Here is an 18,720-nt window from a genome sequence, read left to right on the forward strand (position 1 = left end):
AAAGGTTTATCGATCACTAACCTAGTTCCATGTAAATACCATCCTCAGTGGACCACAAGTCAATGCTACATTGGGTATAAGACAAAAAACCCAACTTTACTGTTTTGACATGAACATCCGCTTGGCAGAACACAAAATTGATATTTTAAATGGAATACTATTTTTTACAGCAAAATCTATAAAATTCATTAACTGAGTTACACCTCAAGTTAATCCAAATAAGGATAAAATTATCCTAAGCAGTAAACACTGTCACCCTCTTGTTCCTAGTTTTACAAAAACAGTTTTAGAGAGCTTTTGAATATCTACTTGCAACAACCAAAGTTACTTAATATTAGCTTGCTAACTTGACTTGGTTTTATGCTCTCTCCCCCTTTATCATGCCCAGCGTCTGAACCCTTTTTTTTTTTTTGAACCCTCTTTTTACATGACAGATTTTTCACTAGAAAACAAATGGACCCAGAGATCCCAGACTTGGAAGTGGATGTAATGATGGGAAGCCCTGGTTAACCTTACATGGGGAAGAGAGTGAGCACATTTTTTTTTTTTTAATTTTAAGAGCGATAGCTCTATTATGTTACATAGGAGATTTTATATACATATTTAAATCAGAGTATAGAAGGTGAAGAAAATGTTGACTTACAGGTTAAGCAGAAGAGAGGGCTATACGGGAAAACTTCTTTGCTGCTGCTTTGCAAATGAATAAAACTCTATGAATGACGAATTCCCTACTTAATTAGCATGAGTGGAAGGTCAAACCCACCTACCACTACAGACTCCAGGAAATACAAAGGTTAGTACCTCTGATGTCTCAAAGGACCGCATAGCTCGGGCATCACCAAACCCAGGCACTTGCCTTAGACTTGGAATCAAAAGAAATCAACGTAGAGATAGATTAAGGAAATTAAGATACTTTGCGAATGTTAAGGAATTCTCATAGGCACTGGCAATCTGGCAATTCTGGAAATCATTTCTGTCTATAAATCCCTGAACATGATCTTACTGCTTCTTGTCAGTTCTTAGACCCACCTAACGTCCTTTCAATAAACTCCTTTTTCCAATTGGCTAGCATTGGCTCACAGGCTTCCCAACCAAGAACCCAGGTTGCTACAATTTGTAAAGAGTAATGTGCTATTTATGGATGTGATCCATTCTGCAGTGAAACAGTCCAGGTGCAGGCTTTGTCAACAAACTGGAAAAATACTGATTTTCCAAGCTAAAGTTCTAAAGGCATTGGTAATTTAACTGGTCTTGTCAAGTATGATAAGACACACAGAACAGATGCACAAATCCAAATGAAATTTTGATTCCTTGAGCACAAAATCCAAATGAAATTTTGATTCATTGAGCACAAAATCCAAATGAAATTTAAGAATACAAAAGTGTATCTGAAAATAGTATTTCAAAATCTGGATCTCCCCTCTCCTAGCTGAAATCTCTCTAAATATAAAACACATTTATCTTTCCAAGCCTAGAAGTAAGCTGAAACATCAAACTACAAAATGAGGTGGGAGGGGTACAAAAGCAGTAAAGGCTGATCAGGAGTGTGAGAGGACACAAAACACTAGAGTTAACATTGCTATTTGGTATGTTTGAAGGTTGCTAAAGAGTAAATCTTAAGGGTTCTTATCAGCAGGGAAAACAAAAAACCCCATGATTGGGGCGCCTGGGTGGCTCAGTGGGTTAAATAAAGCCTCTGCCTTCAGCATAGGTCACGATCCCAGGGTCCTAGAATCAAGTCCCGCACTGGGCTGTCTGCTCAGCAGGGAGCCTGCTTCCTCCTCTCTCTGCCTGCCTCTCTGCCTACCTGTCATTTGTCTGTCAAATAAATAAATAAAAAGTCTTCAAAAAAAAAAAAACAACAACAAACAACCATGATTCTGTTATCTCTACGAGTTGATGAATATTAACTGTGATAATCATTTCACAATATGTGTAAATCAAATCATGCTGTGTACCCAAAACTTACATAGTGCTGTATGTCAATTATAACCCAGGAACACTGGGGGAAATGAAAAATTGGTTCTAGGAGAGTATTTCCTAACATCTAGGTAGTTAAAAACATTTTGGTCATTTTTCATTTATTTCTAATTTTACTGGGGTATGGTGAGAGAAATTTGACTTGCAAAACCACTATAAATTCTTCTATGGCCAAGTGCAGCTTTAATTTTGTGAATTTTACACAGACAAAAATTTTTATGCAAGGGACTCATATATATGCATATATATATACGTGTGTGTGTGTGTGTATACACACACATACATACATATACCATATATGTGTCATTAAAACTACTGATTCTCCTTTTTAACCTTAAATTTTAGGTTCAGAAGTTTAATTACATAGTTTTGACATGTGGTCACATGACCTAAACTTATTATTGATACAGGAATTTTTGGTGAGTTGTCTTTAAATTAAAAGAATATTTTTCCTACAAGGGAAATTACTGAGCAAATATAAATTCACATTTTTGTTTATCAGTTGACTCTATCTTTTCTCAATACGCTTGGCAATCCTTAATCCCCACTCAAAAACTGATACAATACTCATGACTTAATGCACACAAATGACTCACATATTCAAGCTGGCCAGAAACACACACACACATGCACATTTACACACGTATTTCAAAAATTTTGCAGTTTTAAAAATTTCACTTTCAATGAAATATCTTCAATGTTTACTGAAGAGATTACTTTGCAATGAACCACTTCCCAAACTTGAAATATTCAGAGCCCTCATTCTTCACCCAGTTGGCTTTATACTCCTTTGTACAATCATGGCTTCTTGCCTTCAAAGTAAGATTCAACATGCCTGATGAGAATCATCATAGCTAGTACTGGTTTTATCTCTAATTTGGGGGGGAGGGGGAGAAACCTCTTCAGGTCCGGTTGCTAAATTTGGACTTTTTACCATTTTATGTCCTCCCCAGAAGGGAACACATGCACAACCCCTGCTCTTCCTCTCTCCGTGCATTCATCAACTGACTGAAAAGCTCTCAAGCTATGTGTGGCGCCAGCTGTCAGCCCCCAACAACTGTTCCTGAGAAATTCAATCACTGCCATGCGTGTTGTACTCTGGCTTAAACCTCAGAGAGGTGGCTCTGCTTAGGGTCATCTCATGGGGACAGAATTTTACAGAGGGCGACCACTATCGGGGGTCACTTTTGATTTCTCGTTCTTCCTCCAGAGAATTCATCTCGGTTCTCTGGTCTCCCATTTCAACTCTCAGCTTATTTTTTACTAACTCTCTAGGGTCAGAGGTTTCAGGCCCATGATAATCCATAGGATTAAAATATATGATTTAGGCGATGCGAACCACATCTTAGAAACCAACAAAGAGCTACAAAATCTTACCTAAAATCATTCTTGCAAGCTTAATTTAGGCGATGAGCACTTAGCATGACAGTGCTCTCTCACTCAGAAGACTCAGACATCAGGAAATATATCCCAGAGGAAAAAAAATCCCAAAGACTACATGGGGGAAACCCTTAAAAATAGAGCTCCTTTATACCACTTTGGAAATATAAAAATATGCCCTCTACACAACCTGCATATTCTCAATCCCTCATATAGAACCCCTTCTGATCTAAATTTCCAGTTTCCCATTGCTAGGGGAATATTTTCAATGAGGAAAATCCCTGGGTATCCAAGTCCTAAGGAGTGACTGCTCAAGCTAATCCAAATGGAAATCTCAGAACTCCGAGAAATCTCTATCTAGCTACCTAGTCTTTCCTAAACGGTCAAAGATGGAAATCTTTGGTTTAACTTTTTGTTTCTGACTCCTCATATTACTAACTACAGTAAAACAGCACACACACCAAATGAGAAGAAAAACCAGGCATAAAGCTAAAAATCAAAAAGATACACCTGGAAACCATTTCAATTCTGATCCATACACAAGTACAATGGTTCTGGAAGTTACTGTTCTATACTCTTGGCCTGCATTTTTTTCCACTTCATTATCACAGCCATTTTCCTAATATTTATGAAATCTTCACATGTAATAGAAAGTGCTGAATAAAACAGATTACAAAGTAGCTACTGGGGAAATCATGTCATAAAATGGTATTGAAATACTGTTTTATAGCCTAGGTTCCAATACCTATACCAATTTTCCAATCTTCTCAACAACAAGCCCACCAGTGTTTGCATTCTCATTTACTCTTTATTGTTAAAGGGATCTACCTCACTCGCAATCACTCCATAGTAAGTTGCCCATTTAATGATAATTTCCTCAGATTCAGGTCAGAGTGCTTTCTTCCAGGAAAGTGCCAATATTTATTACTTATGTGGCAATATGTCCTAAAGGCCAAGTTTGATCTTTTTAATACAAAATGTTAAGTAAAATATGTGATTCATTGTTTTCCTTTCTTCTCCAGACCGAACCTCCAGATCCCCAGTAACAGAAGGCTGACATTTGAAAGAAAGAAAAGAGAAAAGGAAAAAAAAGAGAGAAAAAAAAGAAAGAAGGAAGGAAGGAGGAAGAAATGTAAGAAAAAGGAAAAGAAAAGAAAAAAAAAAAAAGAATACTCTGGCCGAAAGGTTTCCAAACTAGTTACATTCATAGGGTTTCTCCTCAGTATGAGTTGCCTGATGCCTAATAAGTTTAGAACTATTAATGAAAGCTTTCCCACACTGATTACATGTAAAGGGCTTTTCTCCAGTATGAGTTCTTTGATGTACAATAAGTCGAGCACTCAAGCTGAATGTTTTCCCACACTGATTACATTCATAGGGTTTCTCTCCAGTATGAGTTCTTTGATGTTGAGTAAGGCATGAACTCTGCCTGAAGGACTTCCCACACTGACTGCACTCGTAGGGCTTTTCTCCAGTGTGAGTTCTCTGATGTACAACAAGAACATAACTCTGGCTAAAGGACTTCCCACACTCGTTACATTCGTAGGGCTTTTCTCCAGTATGAGTTCTCTGGTGCATAACCAGGTGAGAACTGCGGTTGAAAGATTTCCCACACTCATTACATTCATAGGGTTTCTCGCCAGTATGAGTTCTTTGATGGGCAACAAGCTGAGAGCTCCAGCTGAAGGACTTTCCACACTGATTACATTCAAAGGGTTTTTCTCCTGTGTGAGTTCTCTGATGGGCAACGAGTTTGTAACTCTGACTAAAGGACTTCCCACACTGATTGCATTCATAGGGTTTCTCTCCAGTATGAATTCTTTGATGTGCAATAAGCTTATAGCTCTGGATAAATGATTTCCCACACTGACTGCATTCATAGGGCTTCTCTCCCGTGTGAGTTCTTTGGTGGGCAATAAGTTTGTAGCTCTGCCTGAATGACTTCCCACACTGATTGCACTCATAAGGCTTCTCTCCAGTATGAGTTCTCTGGTGCACCACAAGAACATAGCTCTGGCTAAAAGCTTTCCCACACTGATTACATCTGTAAGGTTTCTCTCCAGTATGAGTTCTCTGGTGAGAAACAAGGTGAGAGCTCCGGCTGAAGGACTTCCCACACTCGTTACATTCATAAGGTTTCTCCCCTGTATGAGTTCTCTGATGTGCAACAAGATGAGAGCTCCAGCTGAAGGATTTCCCACACTGATTACATTCAAAGGGTTTCTCTTCAGAATGGTTTCTCGGGTTTTGAGCAAGGGATGAACTCTGGGAGGTTTTACTAAAGTTATACTGACTCTCTTCAACAGGTATTCTCTGTTGTTCCTTATGGGATATACTGTGGTTCAAAACTTGCCCACATTCCTTAAAATCTAAGGACCTTCCTCTTGCGTGTATTTTTTGATGTATATTCAGAGGTACATCATGGCTAAAAGATTGAATACTATCACTAAATCCATAGGATTTATCTCCTGTTTGAGTTCTTGTAAACTGAATAAGGTGAATGTTCTGGTCAGGGTTTCCACATTCATTATTCTCACAGTGTTTCTCACTGTCATTAATCGTCTCATGAGTGTTTACAGTAGAATTATAACGCAATTTTTTAACATGTGAAGCATGTTTATGAAAATGGCTTCTTATGGGTATCATCTGGGGTGAAAGAAAACTGGAATTCAGACCACTCTTCTCTTCAAGTTCGCTTGTATAGACCTTCTCATAAGTAATCGCTTTCCTGGGAGTAAATGCTATTTCCTTCAAAGGTCTCTCTTGTCTTTCCTGTTGCTTTTCCAAATGGTCCTTACAATCCTGAACTTCTTCACACGAAGACAACCAAGGATCATCTCTTGTCAACCTTTCCAACTTCACTCCATGGGATGGTTCTTCATCAAAAATGTTCTGCTTTGAGGCTGATTCTCTTCTTCCAAGTGCCATTGCCAAGTCTAGAAGAAAGCAAAATAAAACATCCTAGCCAAAGAATGTTAGAGTTGGAATATGGGGAAAAAGCTGACAAATATATGAAATATATATGGATTCATTTTCAGCTATGGACCTATAACCTGGATTAAGAAAACAGAAGGCTGGGATGAAGCAAGAGGCAGAGAAGTACCAGAGCCCAACAGTATAATGATATTAAAATTCAGTTTTTCTAAATAAAAAGACTTTAGATGCCAAATATCTCTATATTCTAAAATAAGATCACTTGTGCAGAATCTACAGAATAACAAAACAGTTTTGCAAGTCTTAGCAAAGAAACCAGACTCCTTTCTACCCTCTTTAGTGCTACACACATGCTCAGTGAAACAGAAAACAGTATCTACATTTCTAGGAATTTCTGGAGGCATAGGTCAGTAAGACAATGATAAACTACTTTGAGAACCAAGAGAAAGAATGAGGGCATGGGTATCCCAGGTTCCCTAAATGCCTTAGCGGCGATTAAGGCCGAATGGATTCCTTTGGTTCCAAGCGAGAGAGAATGGAGATTAGCTCAGAAGCAGAAGCCCGTGTGGCTACTAGGTCAAGCACAGAGAGTACACCTGGAAAAAGTGGCAATGTATGCAGTCCACTAGGAGTGGGAGATGGAGAAATATGTAGCAGGCCCTATGGGGATTCTTGAAATTAACCTTCAATACCTGTAATGATTCCCAAGTGTCTGTTTCTCACCTGGATATGTAGGTTGGGAAATGTTTATACTCATCCCCTTGCTCCCATAAGGAGATGGCATCTAGTTTGAAAAGCTGATAGGGACCAATATAGAACTTAGGGTGTCTGGGCTGGGGACAAAAGAAAATCACTGCAGAATTTGGTCCCAGTCTTTGGTTTTTAGGAACTATGAGGACTGAACAAGCTTGAACCAAAGAAGTTGTACCTTTGCTACCCTACATATTAAAATTAAATCTTCGGGGCACCTGGGTGGCTCAGTGGGTTAAGCCTCTACCTTCAGCTCAGGCCATGATCTCAGGGTCCTGGGATTGAGCCCCGCATCGGGCTCTCTGCTCAGTGGGGAGCCTGCTTCCCCCTCTCTCTCTGCCTGCCTCTCTGCCTACTTGTGATCTCTGTCTGTCAAATAAATAAATAAAATCTTTTTTAAAAAATTAAATAAAATTAAATCTTCATTGGGGACTAAAAAGCACACACGTAATGTACATGTGGTCAAAATCATTCTGACCTCTGAACTGCATAGCTCATAATCCACTGGAATCATTTCAATATAAAAACTCATTAATTCTTACCCCAAGAAACCAGGTCCCTGTGGTTCTCTAGGATCATATCTCTGTCCAGGATCCTCTGAGCAGGGTTCAAAGTGCCTTCTTCCTTCTGAGTGAAGTCCACAGTCACAACTTTCAAGTTCACTCCTTCCTAAAACAGGACACACATTTCTGCTCAGCTGGGCATCATTTTCTTCCAATGTGCACAGAGAAGGCAAAGTCTGACAAATGGAAGAAGGAAAACTCGATGGCCTGGAAACTGTCCTGACTGTCCAAAGAATTCTAGTCAAGGTGTAGAGGTGCCGTTTATGTAAGCCTCTTTGGGTTCTGGATACTGGACCTGTTTATACCTGGTGTTCCTGAGCTGTGGTTCATGAATAGGACCAAGTCCCTGAATCCCATGGAACTCTACACAAAATGCGGCTGTACCTGCATTTTTCTCAGTTGGGACCCACAAATTCACCGAAACCTCAGAAGTTTTCATGATTAGTCCAAAACGGGATTCAGAAATATCATTGCATATTGCCACCTACATTGCACATGGATCTACGGGTACTGTTTTTCAAGCTCCAATTCATACTTTTAACAAACATGCGCCTTCACTGTTTAACACAGGTCCCTTTAATATCAAGCTTGTTCAGGGGCGCCTGGGTGGCTCAGTCAGTTAAGTGTCTGACTTCTGCTCCAGTCACAGTCTCAGGGTCCTGGGTTTGGGCCCCTCACTGGGCTCCCAGCTTGGCGGGGAGTCTGCTTGTCCCTCCTCCCTTCCCTGGCTAGTCCTCTCTCTCTTTCTCTCTCTCAAATAAATAAATAAAATCTGTAAAAACATATCATGCTTATTCAAATGTCAAATAAATAATACTAAACTAGATTAGCACCACTCCCTCAGACTCCACCCCCAGCTATATGTTCCGAAAGTTCCATGCATTTCTATCGTAAGACTCACCACACATTCTGTTCATTTGTATAATGGTCATCTTTGTCACTAGGCTGCAATCCATGAGGGCAGGGGCAAGATAGTGACCGTCTGTAACTGCAACTCAGGTGCCTAGCATAGTGTTGGTGTACAGTAGTTATAAAATATATACACTTGGCAAATGATTTCAAGGAGTAAATCCAGAGTACCAACAGACTTCGTAATACATCCAAATAATCTGATTTTTGGTCCAAATTCTGATGTAAGTCCTCTTTCTCACCTGAATCTCACTGGCTTATCACAGACCCATCTGAAAAGTCCTGAAGTGGATACTGTTTTTTTCTCGACCTTTATCTCCACTTACTCTTATCCTTCTCACCTGCCCTAAACTACCCACCCCTCAAAATTCCTTCCCCCTTCAACTGGGTCCTTGGGCACTCTGCTTCTAAATAACGAAATTCTACAGCTTCAACATCATCACCAAATAGTCCTTGTATATTCCCGTGTTAATGGAAACCTGTATTTCCCCCAATGACCCCCTCCTCTGCAGGCCCTGTGGGCTCAAGTTCGCTCAGCATCAGAGCGGGAGGGTGTGTGTCCTCCCAGTGACACTGAATCTCACGCTACTTACCTTACTTCTTGACCTTTGTCCTACCAACCCTTAAACACTAAAACCCCCCTCCACTGGAAACACAGAATACCTTGGATTTGTTTTCTACTTCAAGAACTTGTATTGTCTTGCACAGTCTCTAGCATCCATTTGTAGAGTTCTCTGATGGTAACGGAAAACTAATTGACTATTTGATTTTTTTAAAGATTTATTTATTTATCTGAGAGCGGAGGGGCAGAGGGAGAGGGAGACAAAATTTTAAGCAGATTCTGTGCTAAGCGCAAAATCCAATGCAGTGGTCGATCTCACGACCCTGAGAGATCGGGACCTGAGCCTAAGCCAAGAATCAGATTCTTAGCTGACTGCCCCACCCAAGGGCCCCTAAAACCAACTGACTTTAATGAGGCACTTTCTGTGTGTTTTCAGGCTGTGAGCTAAGCATGTTGCATGAACTATCATTCATTGAATTCTCACAAGGTCCCCGAGAGAAAATCCTCGTAGCAGCACCATTTTTTTCAGATGAAGAGCTGAAGAACAGAGAAATTAACACGTATGTCCAAAGTCAGGGGCTGCGAGGCAGCGTCAACTTTGCCTAACATGTGTTCTCAGTCACCGACGCCTAGTGCTGCCCAACTTCCAGCCCCTAGAATTGCTCCTCAGCACCCCGCTCTCAGGGTGAGACCCCAGACCTTGAAATCTCCATGAAGTACTCCACCTCCCAAGTCACGCAGACAGAACTCTCTCATTACACCACCAGATTGCTGTCCCTCACTCTTCTCATTCTTTTACAGTGTGGGGCCATCACTCAACTCAAGTATCTACAGTTAACCATCCACTGGTCTACAGCTTTTCCTTCCCATTTAATGCCCCTTTTATCTTTTCCATCTTGATTATTCCGATTAGAGAAACTGGGTCACTCGTTTTCATCTTTCTATTTGATCTATTAAAAAATCCTCTTTCAAACCATACTTTGCCCTACGGGGCTTTCAAGGAATGTTCCTGGCTACAAGAATGAATCTGAATGTCTGTCTATAGTCTACAAAATGTAGGTTCCAGAATGCTGCTGGGAAAGAAGACTCCTGAGAGCAGCGGGACAGAGTACTATGGGTGGTAACTACCTCGGGATGGTCCATTCAGACTGACCGGCAATGCTGTTAACCTCCTGGAGTTGCCTAGCTCTCATTATCCAATGGTACCACTTTCAGCCTTCTCCACTTCCTCGCAGCTCTCGCTCTCTTTGATCTTTAGCATGAGAATGGACCAAGTTTTTGTAAAAGTTGTCCACTTGTACCCCTGTTTCCTCCCTTTCTGCTCACCTCCCAGCTCACTTCAACCAGGTCCCTGCCGCCAACCGGCCATGCACATTTCTCAGTGGAGGCCAACTCACCTGGGATGGAAGGGCCAGTGATCCGGTATCTTCTCTCTCGGCCTTAACGATAATCTCTTGAGCAAGAAGAGAGTCCTGAGAAAGCAAAACAGATGAGAAAGAGGAAAATAACCAAGAAGCTAAGTCGTGGCTCAAAACTCCCACAGTGAGTAGGCCAGGACGTGAAAAACCACCTGTTTCAACATATCCCACCTACAAGACTTCTGCTCCCTCCCAATGGTACACTCACACTAGTTCCCACTGGGCAGGGAGCCTGATGCGGGGCTCGATCTGAGGACCCTGTTGGTCACACAGACCCACCCTGGTACCACGTGGATGTGGAGCCGGATGTAGGGCTCCACCCTAGCACCCTGAGATCATGACCTGGGCTAAAGTCAAGAGTCAGACCCTTAACAGACTGAGCCACTGTAGGTCCCAATTATCTAAACATTTTTGTTTAGAGGAGTAATCAGTCTCTTTCATCAACACAGAGATTAATGGTAATAACATTTAGTAAACCTGTTTGAGTCCACGAAGTTCACCAGAGATGGTCCAAGTGCTAAATGGCTGATTCAAACTCTGTCTTTTCCTGCTCCGCCGCTGAAAGTTTCATCACTTAGGCCACCTCTCCCAGGAAGTGTTCCCGGACAACACAAAGTCTCATCTCGTCTTCCCTTAGGATTTCTTAGATGTTTTTATCAGCTCTTTATTGTAACAGTAAAATCACTCTCCTTCTTTTATTGCTTCCATTTCTACACCTCTCCTCTGGGTCACGAGATTGGTGCTGTAAAGAACTGTGTATTTTTCATCTTTGTATTCTCAGTACTGAGTAGGAGCGTAATGTGTGTCATCTGAAATTGACGGGGTTAGACATACGTGCAGGGCTTGGGGAACAGGAGAGGAATTTAAAGCTTTTCATTTTTTTTTACTACTATTTATTTACTTTACAACTTTACTGGGGTATGCTTGACAAAAATTATCTGGGTGAATGATGTGATGTTTTTTAACTATGTGGACACTATGAAATGGGTACCAGTCAGGGTTTTGGTCTCAGCCCCCGAAGGCAGGCAGGGCCTTCCCCCGCCCAGCTACTTGCAGTGTGTAAGTCACTGAAACCTCTCAGCTGATGTCCATCAGGCTGCTCACTGGGCTCATGGCCCTCATTTAGCACCAAGACTTGGGCTCCCCTGATTTCTCTTCCTGCTGGGGCTTTAACTGATACCCATCAAGCCCAAAGTACTTGTGCATCTTCTGACAATGATTAAAATTTTCTAGAGGACATTCAGAGTGGAGAAGTGCACCAGGCAGTCTCTAAGATGGCTCCCAACGGCCCCCACCCTCCAGGAATTCACGCCCTATGTAGTCCTTGCCGACACGGTACCAGTGGATCTGTGTGACCAACAGATTACAGAAGAAGTGATGCTGGGGCACCTGGCAGGGGGCTCAGTCTGTTAAACGTCTGCCTTCGGCTTAGGTCATGATCTCGGGGTCCTCAGATCGAGCCCCACGTCGGGCTCCCTGCTCAGCAGGGAGTCTGCTTCTCCCTCTGCTCCTCCCCGCCCCCACCCCCGCTCATGCTCTCTCCCCCTCATATAAATAAATCTTTAGAAAAAGAAAAAGTGTTGCTGGGCCACTTCTGAGATCAGACGATAAAAGACACTGTGGCCTCCATCTTGGCTGTGTGCCATGAAGCGCGCTCTCTTCTCCCTCCTCTCTCTCAGGTCCTTCGCACCGGGAGAAAGCAGCTGCCGTGCTGTGCGCAGCCCCAGGGACAGGTCTGTGTGGTATGGAACTGAGGCCTCTCGTGAACAGCCACGGGAATGATCGGGCAAGGGGGTCCTCCTACCCATGAGCCATCTGAAGAGAGCGGCTCAGGCTGACAATTTACCACAACCTCGTTAGAGATGCTGATCAACAGGAACATGCAGAGAAGCCGCTCCCGGGCTCCCAACCCCGAGAAACCGCATGCGATCATAAAGGCTGATTGTTCTAAGCTGCTGCGTTTCGGGGTATGGAGCCACAGATGACTAACACAAGAAGGAAGATGTTTCTGCTTTTCCTGCGTTGCCTTGGAATATATAAGAAGTGAATGGATAAAGAACGTGGTCCAGATCCACAATGGAATATTCCTCAGCCATCAGAAAAGATGGACACCCACCATTTGCATCGACATGGATGGGACTGGAGGGGACTGTGCTGAGTGAAATAAGTCAAGCAGAGAGAGTCAATTATCATATGGTTTCACTTACTTGTGGAGCATAAGGGATAGCATGGAGGACATAGAAGGAAAGGAAAAGTGAAGGGGGGGAGATCGGAGGGTGAGATGAACCATGAGAGACTGTGGACTCCGGGAATCAAACTGATGGTTTTGGGGGGGCGGGGTGGGGGGATGGGTGAGGCTGGTGGTGGGTATTAAGGAGGGCACGGATTGCAGGGAGCACTGGGTGTGGTGCATAAACAATGAATCACGGAACACTACATCAAAAACTAATGATGGGGCGCCTGGGTGGCTCAGTTGTTAAGCATCTGCCTTTGGCTCAGGTCATGATCCTGGGGTCCTGGGATCAAGTGCATAATTCCCTCTCAAACTCTTGCGCATGTGTCCAGCCGACCCTTGAACACCACCAATTTGAACTGCACGGGTCCACTAACATATGGATATTTTTCCCCAATAAATACAGTACAGTAGTGTAAATGTATTTTTTCTTCTTTATGATTTTCCTAGTAACACTTGCTTTCTAGCTTACTTTATCATAAGAAAACAGCAGATAATACGTGTAACATACAAAATATGCAGGGTGCCTGGGTGGCTCAGTCCAGGCTCAGGTCGTGATCCTGGGGCCCTGGGATTGAGCCCCGTGGCGGGCTCTCTGCTCAACGCGGGAGTCTGCTTCCCCCTCTCCCATTCCCCCTGCTCGTGCTCTCTCCCTCTCTCTCAAATAAATAAAAAAAATTTAAAAACATACAAAATAGGCATTGTTGATAGCTTATGTTATCAGTAAGACTTCCGGTCAACAGTATGCTCTTAGTAGTTAAGTTTTGGGGGAGTCAAAAGTTACACGTGGATTTTCAACCATACAGAGGGTCGGTTTCCCTAACCCCCGCCTTGTTCAAGAGTCAACTGTACAGGGTATCATACACAAAAACACTTACAGTAGTGCTATTTGTAACAGCAAAACATGGAACCCTAAATATCTACTGAGTGTAAGCCCATAGATTCTGTGGCCGGAGGTGGAAATCTGGGTGCCGGGCGTGCATACTGGTATCAGAATGTCACTGCTCCCAGGCTCTGACAGTGGACAGAAATAGGATCATGCATGTGTATGTTTACACACACACACACACACACACACACACACACACAGCTCTACATATTTCTACACCTACATCTACTGAAAACCACAAGCCACATCGAAACCTACAATCTCCACCGACCAATAAGGTTCATTCCACTGTTCCTCCTGCCCCATCTGATTGCGAGAACCCTGGCTCCCAGGAGCCTCATGACGTTTACACAGCTGACCATCGCCCCTGTGGGTCACTCCTCTCTCATCCCCACTGCCACTCCCTCTCCCACACAGATGCTCCTCAGCCCCCCTGGACTTGGCCAGGGGGCCCTCCTCACCCTCCTCGGGCTCTGACTCTCCAGGCAGGTGGTCTCTTCTCATAGACTCACTCTCATGCCATCGGGACTTGGACTCCAGGTGGATGCCCTTGACCTCCAGCCTGGGCTGGGGCTGTCATAGCCCATCCTGGGCTACCCTCCTGCGTTGATAACCTCAACGTGCTTCGGTTGTGATGCACACCGGGAGGGGCCCCCAACCCCGACACAGTGCATATCTCACACCCCCTGGGCCACCCTTTGCAAGGACTCACTGCACTTGGGCTGTCCCCTGTGGACGCCCTTCTCACCTTCTCTGGCCCTGCCACCCCAGAGCAGATCCCCCTCCCCCAGATGGACACTCACCTCACCCCACCTGCGCTCTGACACTCGGTGCCACCTGCCTCACCATGTTTGGTCACTGATGCCCCCACACAGGGACACCCTCCTCAGCGTGCAGGAGGGAGCTCTCCCTCGCCCGCAGACCCCCACACAGCCGAGCCCCACCTAACGGCTTCTGGGTTGAACTGTTTAGGAAGGAGGTGGTGAAATTCTAACTGAACATTTTTAAGAAGTTAAATGTCTTCAAAGAATATTTGTTGCAGGAAAGTGCTTTAATTGTTTACTTCTTAACCTTAAAATGTGCTGTACAGAAACAGAAAACGATAGATAAGTAAATGAAAACATAAAGTCACTTTGGATGGGACTTGCACATAAGCTTTGTTAACCTGCTTATTTATATTCTTCTAACACATTTTCTTTCATTTTTAAAAAATATTTTATTTAATTATTTGACATAGAGAGAGAGATCACAAGTAGGCAGGGTAGCAGGCAGAGAGAGAGGGGGAAGCAGGCTCCCTGCCAAGCAGAGAGCCAGACGCGGGGCTCAATCCCAGGACCCCAAGATCACGACCCGAGCTGAAGGCAGAGGCTTAACCCTCTGAGCCACCCAGGTGCCCCTTAACACATTTTCTATACACACACAAACTACACCCCTTTTAGAAAGAAAAAAAAAGATGACTGATCCCAGGATTCTGGGATCAGTCCCATATCAGGTTCCTTGCTCAGCAGGGAGCCTGCTTCTCCCTCTCCCTCCACCGCTCCCCCTGCTTGGGCTCACTCTCTCTCTCATTCTGACAAATAAATAAAATCTTTAAAAAAAATTTTTTTTAAAGATGATCATTCCTGGCGGCACCTGGGTGGTGCAGTCGGTTAAGCATCTGAGTCTTGGTTTCAGCCTGAGTCACCCTCTCATGGTCATGAGATCAAGCCCAGCATCAGGCTCCACGCTTAGCACGGAGTCTGCTGGGGATTCTCTCTCACTCTCCCTCTGCCTCTCCCCCTGCTCACGTGTGCTCTCTCTCTCCCTCTCTCTAAATAATCTTTCCAAAAAAAAAAAGATGATCATTCTTAGACATTATTTACTGAACACAGATCCTACTTATCTTCGTATGTCGGGAAATAAGCATCATCGCACTCATCAATGGCCACAGCATCACCCATTTCATGGTCTGCCCATGACTCTTCAACACTCCTCCTGCGGCCCATTCTCGAACATTTTTCATTTTGCTCATTCCCAAGCGAAACTGGGAGTAGCTGGCCACAGGGCAATCAGAACTCGAAGGGCCTTTGATACAGGGTGCCAAATTGCTCCCCAGAAGAATTATCTGGGTTAAAATGGTGAGGAAATGCAGGGAGCCTCCGAAAATGTAGAGTGTATCAAGTCAGGGGAGACCAAAAGCCCCCAAAACACTGCAAAGAGAGCCAAGTCAGCTCCCAAGCCCAGACTAGCCAGCTACTGGGTGTCCTCGAGGAAGGGAAGTTCCACTCACCTGCACACCAGTCTTCAGGGGCTCTGGGGGCTTCTCATCCCGCTCTTCCATGCTCTTCCAGGCACAGGCAGAGGCCTGAGGGTCCTGAGCTGCAAGGGCAGAAGCCCTGAGAAGAGCATCCTGGCTTTGGTCCACCGTGGCACCCCCCCACCCTCCCCCAGGATTAGTCTCTGCTTCCAGGATGCATTCCCCATGGCAAGTGTGCATCTAGAGCTTTCTGCCTGAAAAGCTTTGCATGCACCTAGAGTCCCTCAGTCCCTGTCCCAGGCCAAGACTCTGCACCTGCAACCTAGTACCCCCACTACCATCACAGGGCTCTGGACCCCCTAACTATAAGTAACACCCAAACACAGCCTCTGCCCACCACCGAGATCTGCAACACACATCAGTCCCTCCCTGCACCACCGGGTTCTGAGATCCTCACAAATGCCCAGCACACTGAGGACCACCTAGTATGCGCTCCTCCCCTGCCATGACCTGAATCTGCAACCCTAAACCAGCTCCCCTTCCTCGGGCAAGGAGCAGGGCTTCTGGGATGGACCACCCAGAATCACCCTCCCTGATTGAATGCATGAAGCTCGTGACACAGCCCCACCCCTCCCAGGACTCAACCCCTCCATTAACCTGGCCTGACCCTCTCGCAACCTGTCATGAATGGCCTCCCACTTCCAGCTGAAATACCCAAGCCTATGCACAGAGCTGGGTCACACATAGGGAGGGCCTGGTGCCTCCATCGTTCTGGGCTCCACTGGCCCTACCAGAACAGCACCAGCAGGATCCCCCATCCCAAAACTGCCTGAGCCGCGAACATATAGCTCAGATCTAGTCCCTCCACCAACACGGGTACCCTCAGGCATGAATCAGCAACAGAGCCGACATGGGCCTGGGAGCTTCCTGACATACCCCAGCACGTGCCACCCCTTTCTCAGCCCAGAAAGTGGACCTCATCTGTCTTTGTGCCAGCTCGAGATTTCTGGGTCTGAGACTAGAACAGTCCCTGGCAAATCCCAGCCCACACACCACATTACCAACTCCACTCATCTCTCCCTCTTATCCACATCCCCTTATTCCCACCAGATTCTCACTCCAACAGTATAGCGTGGGTTCACAATGCGGCTGTGTCCTGAACTTGCACACACACCATTTCCTCCACCAACACCCACAGGACCCTACTTGAGGCACACCTGCCCAGATTCCTGCCCAAATGACCTGGGTACCCAAATGTCCTTCTGGGCACCTGCGGCTTAGGGAAATCCTGTCTTCCCACCCCCTTGGGTACCACCAGCATGTGAATAGAGCACCCTCTGCACAAAGACCCCAGCACCCTCTCGTTCCCACCTACAGCCGCCTGTTTCCTGTCCAAATACCCGTGTGTGTGTATGTATGTGTGCGTGTGCGCTCGTGCACAGTGGACAGGAAGCAGCCCTAATCCTCTGTAGCCCCAAATCTGCAGGTGCTCTCTCCACTCACCTGAGCATCTCAAGCAGTACTAGGGCCCTAGGACCACTCATGTCTCTCCATTCTGCCCCCTCCAGGTCCAAATCTGCAGCCCAGACTCTGTTCCTCTACCAACCCGGGCATTCTCCTGCCTGCAAGCAGAGTAGCCCCTGAGCAAAGGCCCTGGGAATGCCTACTTCATGATCATGCTCCCAGCACCCTGCTTCCTTACCAAACAGCTGTCCATGTCAGGCAGCTGCTGCAGCTCCGTCCTTCCCGGACGCCAATTCTGCACCTCCAACCCAAAGTCTCCACCAAACTTGAATGCCCTACGGCCCTGCCTTACCCTACCTGGTAATCCCAGGATTACCAGTCCAAATCTCTGCTTCCCATTCAAATACCCGCCAGCACGTGCAGGGAGAGCTCTGACTAGAACGCGCCCCCCGGGCCCTGGTCTCTCCAAACTAGGAGTCTGAAGCCCCTCAGCGATTCTCAGAGGGTTCGCTCAAGTAGCACTGCCTCTTCTGGAACAAGAATCTGCAACTCAAACCTGGTCTCTTCACTACCCAGGGGGCCCGCTGGGTCCCCAAACCAATCACCCAGAATCTCAACTCCCACCTCATGCTTCCTACTCAAACGTCTGCTCAAAATACAGGGATAGCGGCAGAGCCCCTCTCCTCCAAATCGGCTATTGAGTACTCCATCCACCCGGGCTTCAGTCCTCAGATCCTGCACTAAACCGGTCTGGCACTGGAGGAAGGGAAGGCGGGGTTCTCAGGATCTCCCCACGTCCTAGCACACGGCGTCTTCACCAACCTAGGCATTCTCAGGCCTGGGACAAGGGCACTATCCGATCAAGCACTCGCGCATGCCCTCGGTCCTGAATCTGTAGCTGCACCCAAGTATCTCCACCTACTTCGGGGACCCGAGGCTAAAGCGCCGCCCGCGAGGGTCCCAGGTTGCCCACCCACACTCCCAACCCCATGTTCCCGCCCACACCCCGCGCATGCGCGCACGGGACACCCGGCGCCGCCCCGCCCCTCACCGACCTGGGCGTCCACCGACTCGCCGACCAGGCCGGGCCTGCCCCAGCTTCGGTGCCCCGCACGGCTCTGCGGCAGAACGAGGTCGGGTTAAGCAACCCCCTGCGCCGATTCTGCACACGACAGACTCGGCTTAAGTTAGTTCGGCCCCCTCCTCTAGTCGGCATCCGCAGGGCCGCTCGGCTGACGTCCGAGCCCAGGTGCTCGGCGACTGCAGGCGCCCACACTCGGGACAATGGCTGCGTTTCTGGCCGAACCCGGAAGTGCGTTTGGGCTCGGCGAGCCAGGACTACAATTCCCAGAAGCCTCAGCGGCGCCGACGGCGATTACGCGGGAGTCCAGCTCCTCCCGGA

The 18,720-nt window shown here is 46.0% G+C and overlaps 1 protein-coding gene across 1 annotated transcript; it reads right to left on the reverse strand.

Annotated features, from left to right (window-relative positions):
• Positions 1–4,157: 4,157 nt before the first annotated feature.
• On the reverse strand, positions 4,158–18,616 carry ZNF180 (zinc finger protein 180). The gene is made up of 5 exons (XM_080828500.1): positions 18,374–18,616; positions 15,888–15,976; positions 10,476–10,550; positions 7,587–7,713; positions 4,158–6,296 (listed from the first exon to the last, which is right to left on the reverse strand). Exons 2-5 carry the CDS (start codon positions 15,936–15,938, stop codon positions 4,555–4,557), a joined length of 1,995 nt encoding a protein of 664 aa, XP_080684626.1. The 5' UTR covers positions 15,939–15,976; positions 18,374–18,616; the 3' UTR covers positions 4,158–4,554.
• Positions 18,617–18,720: the final 104 nt, after the last annotated feature.

Source organism: Martes martes, assembly GCF_963455335.1.
Source record: "Martes martes genome assembly, chromosome: 17".
NCBI lineage: Eukaryota > Metazoa > Chordata > Mammalia > Carnivora > Mustelidae > Martes > Martes martes.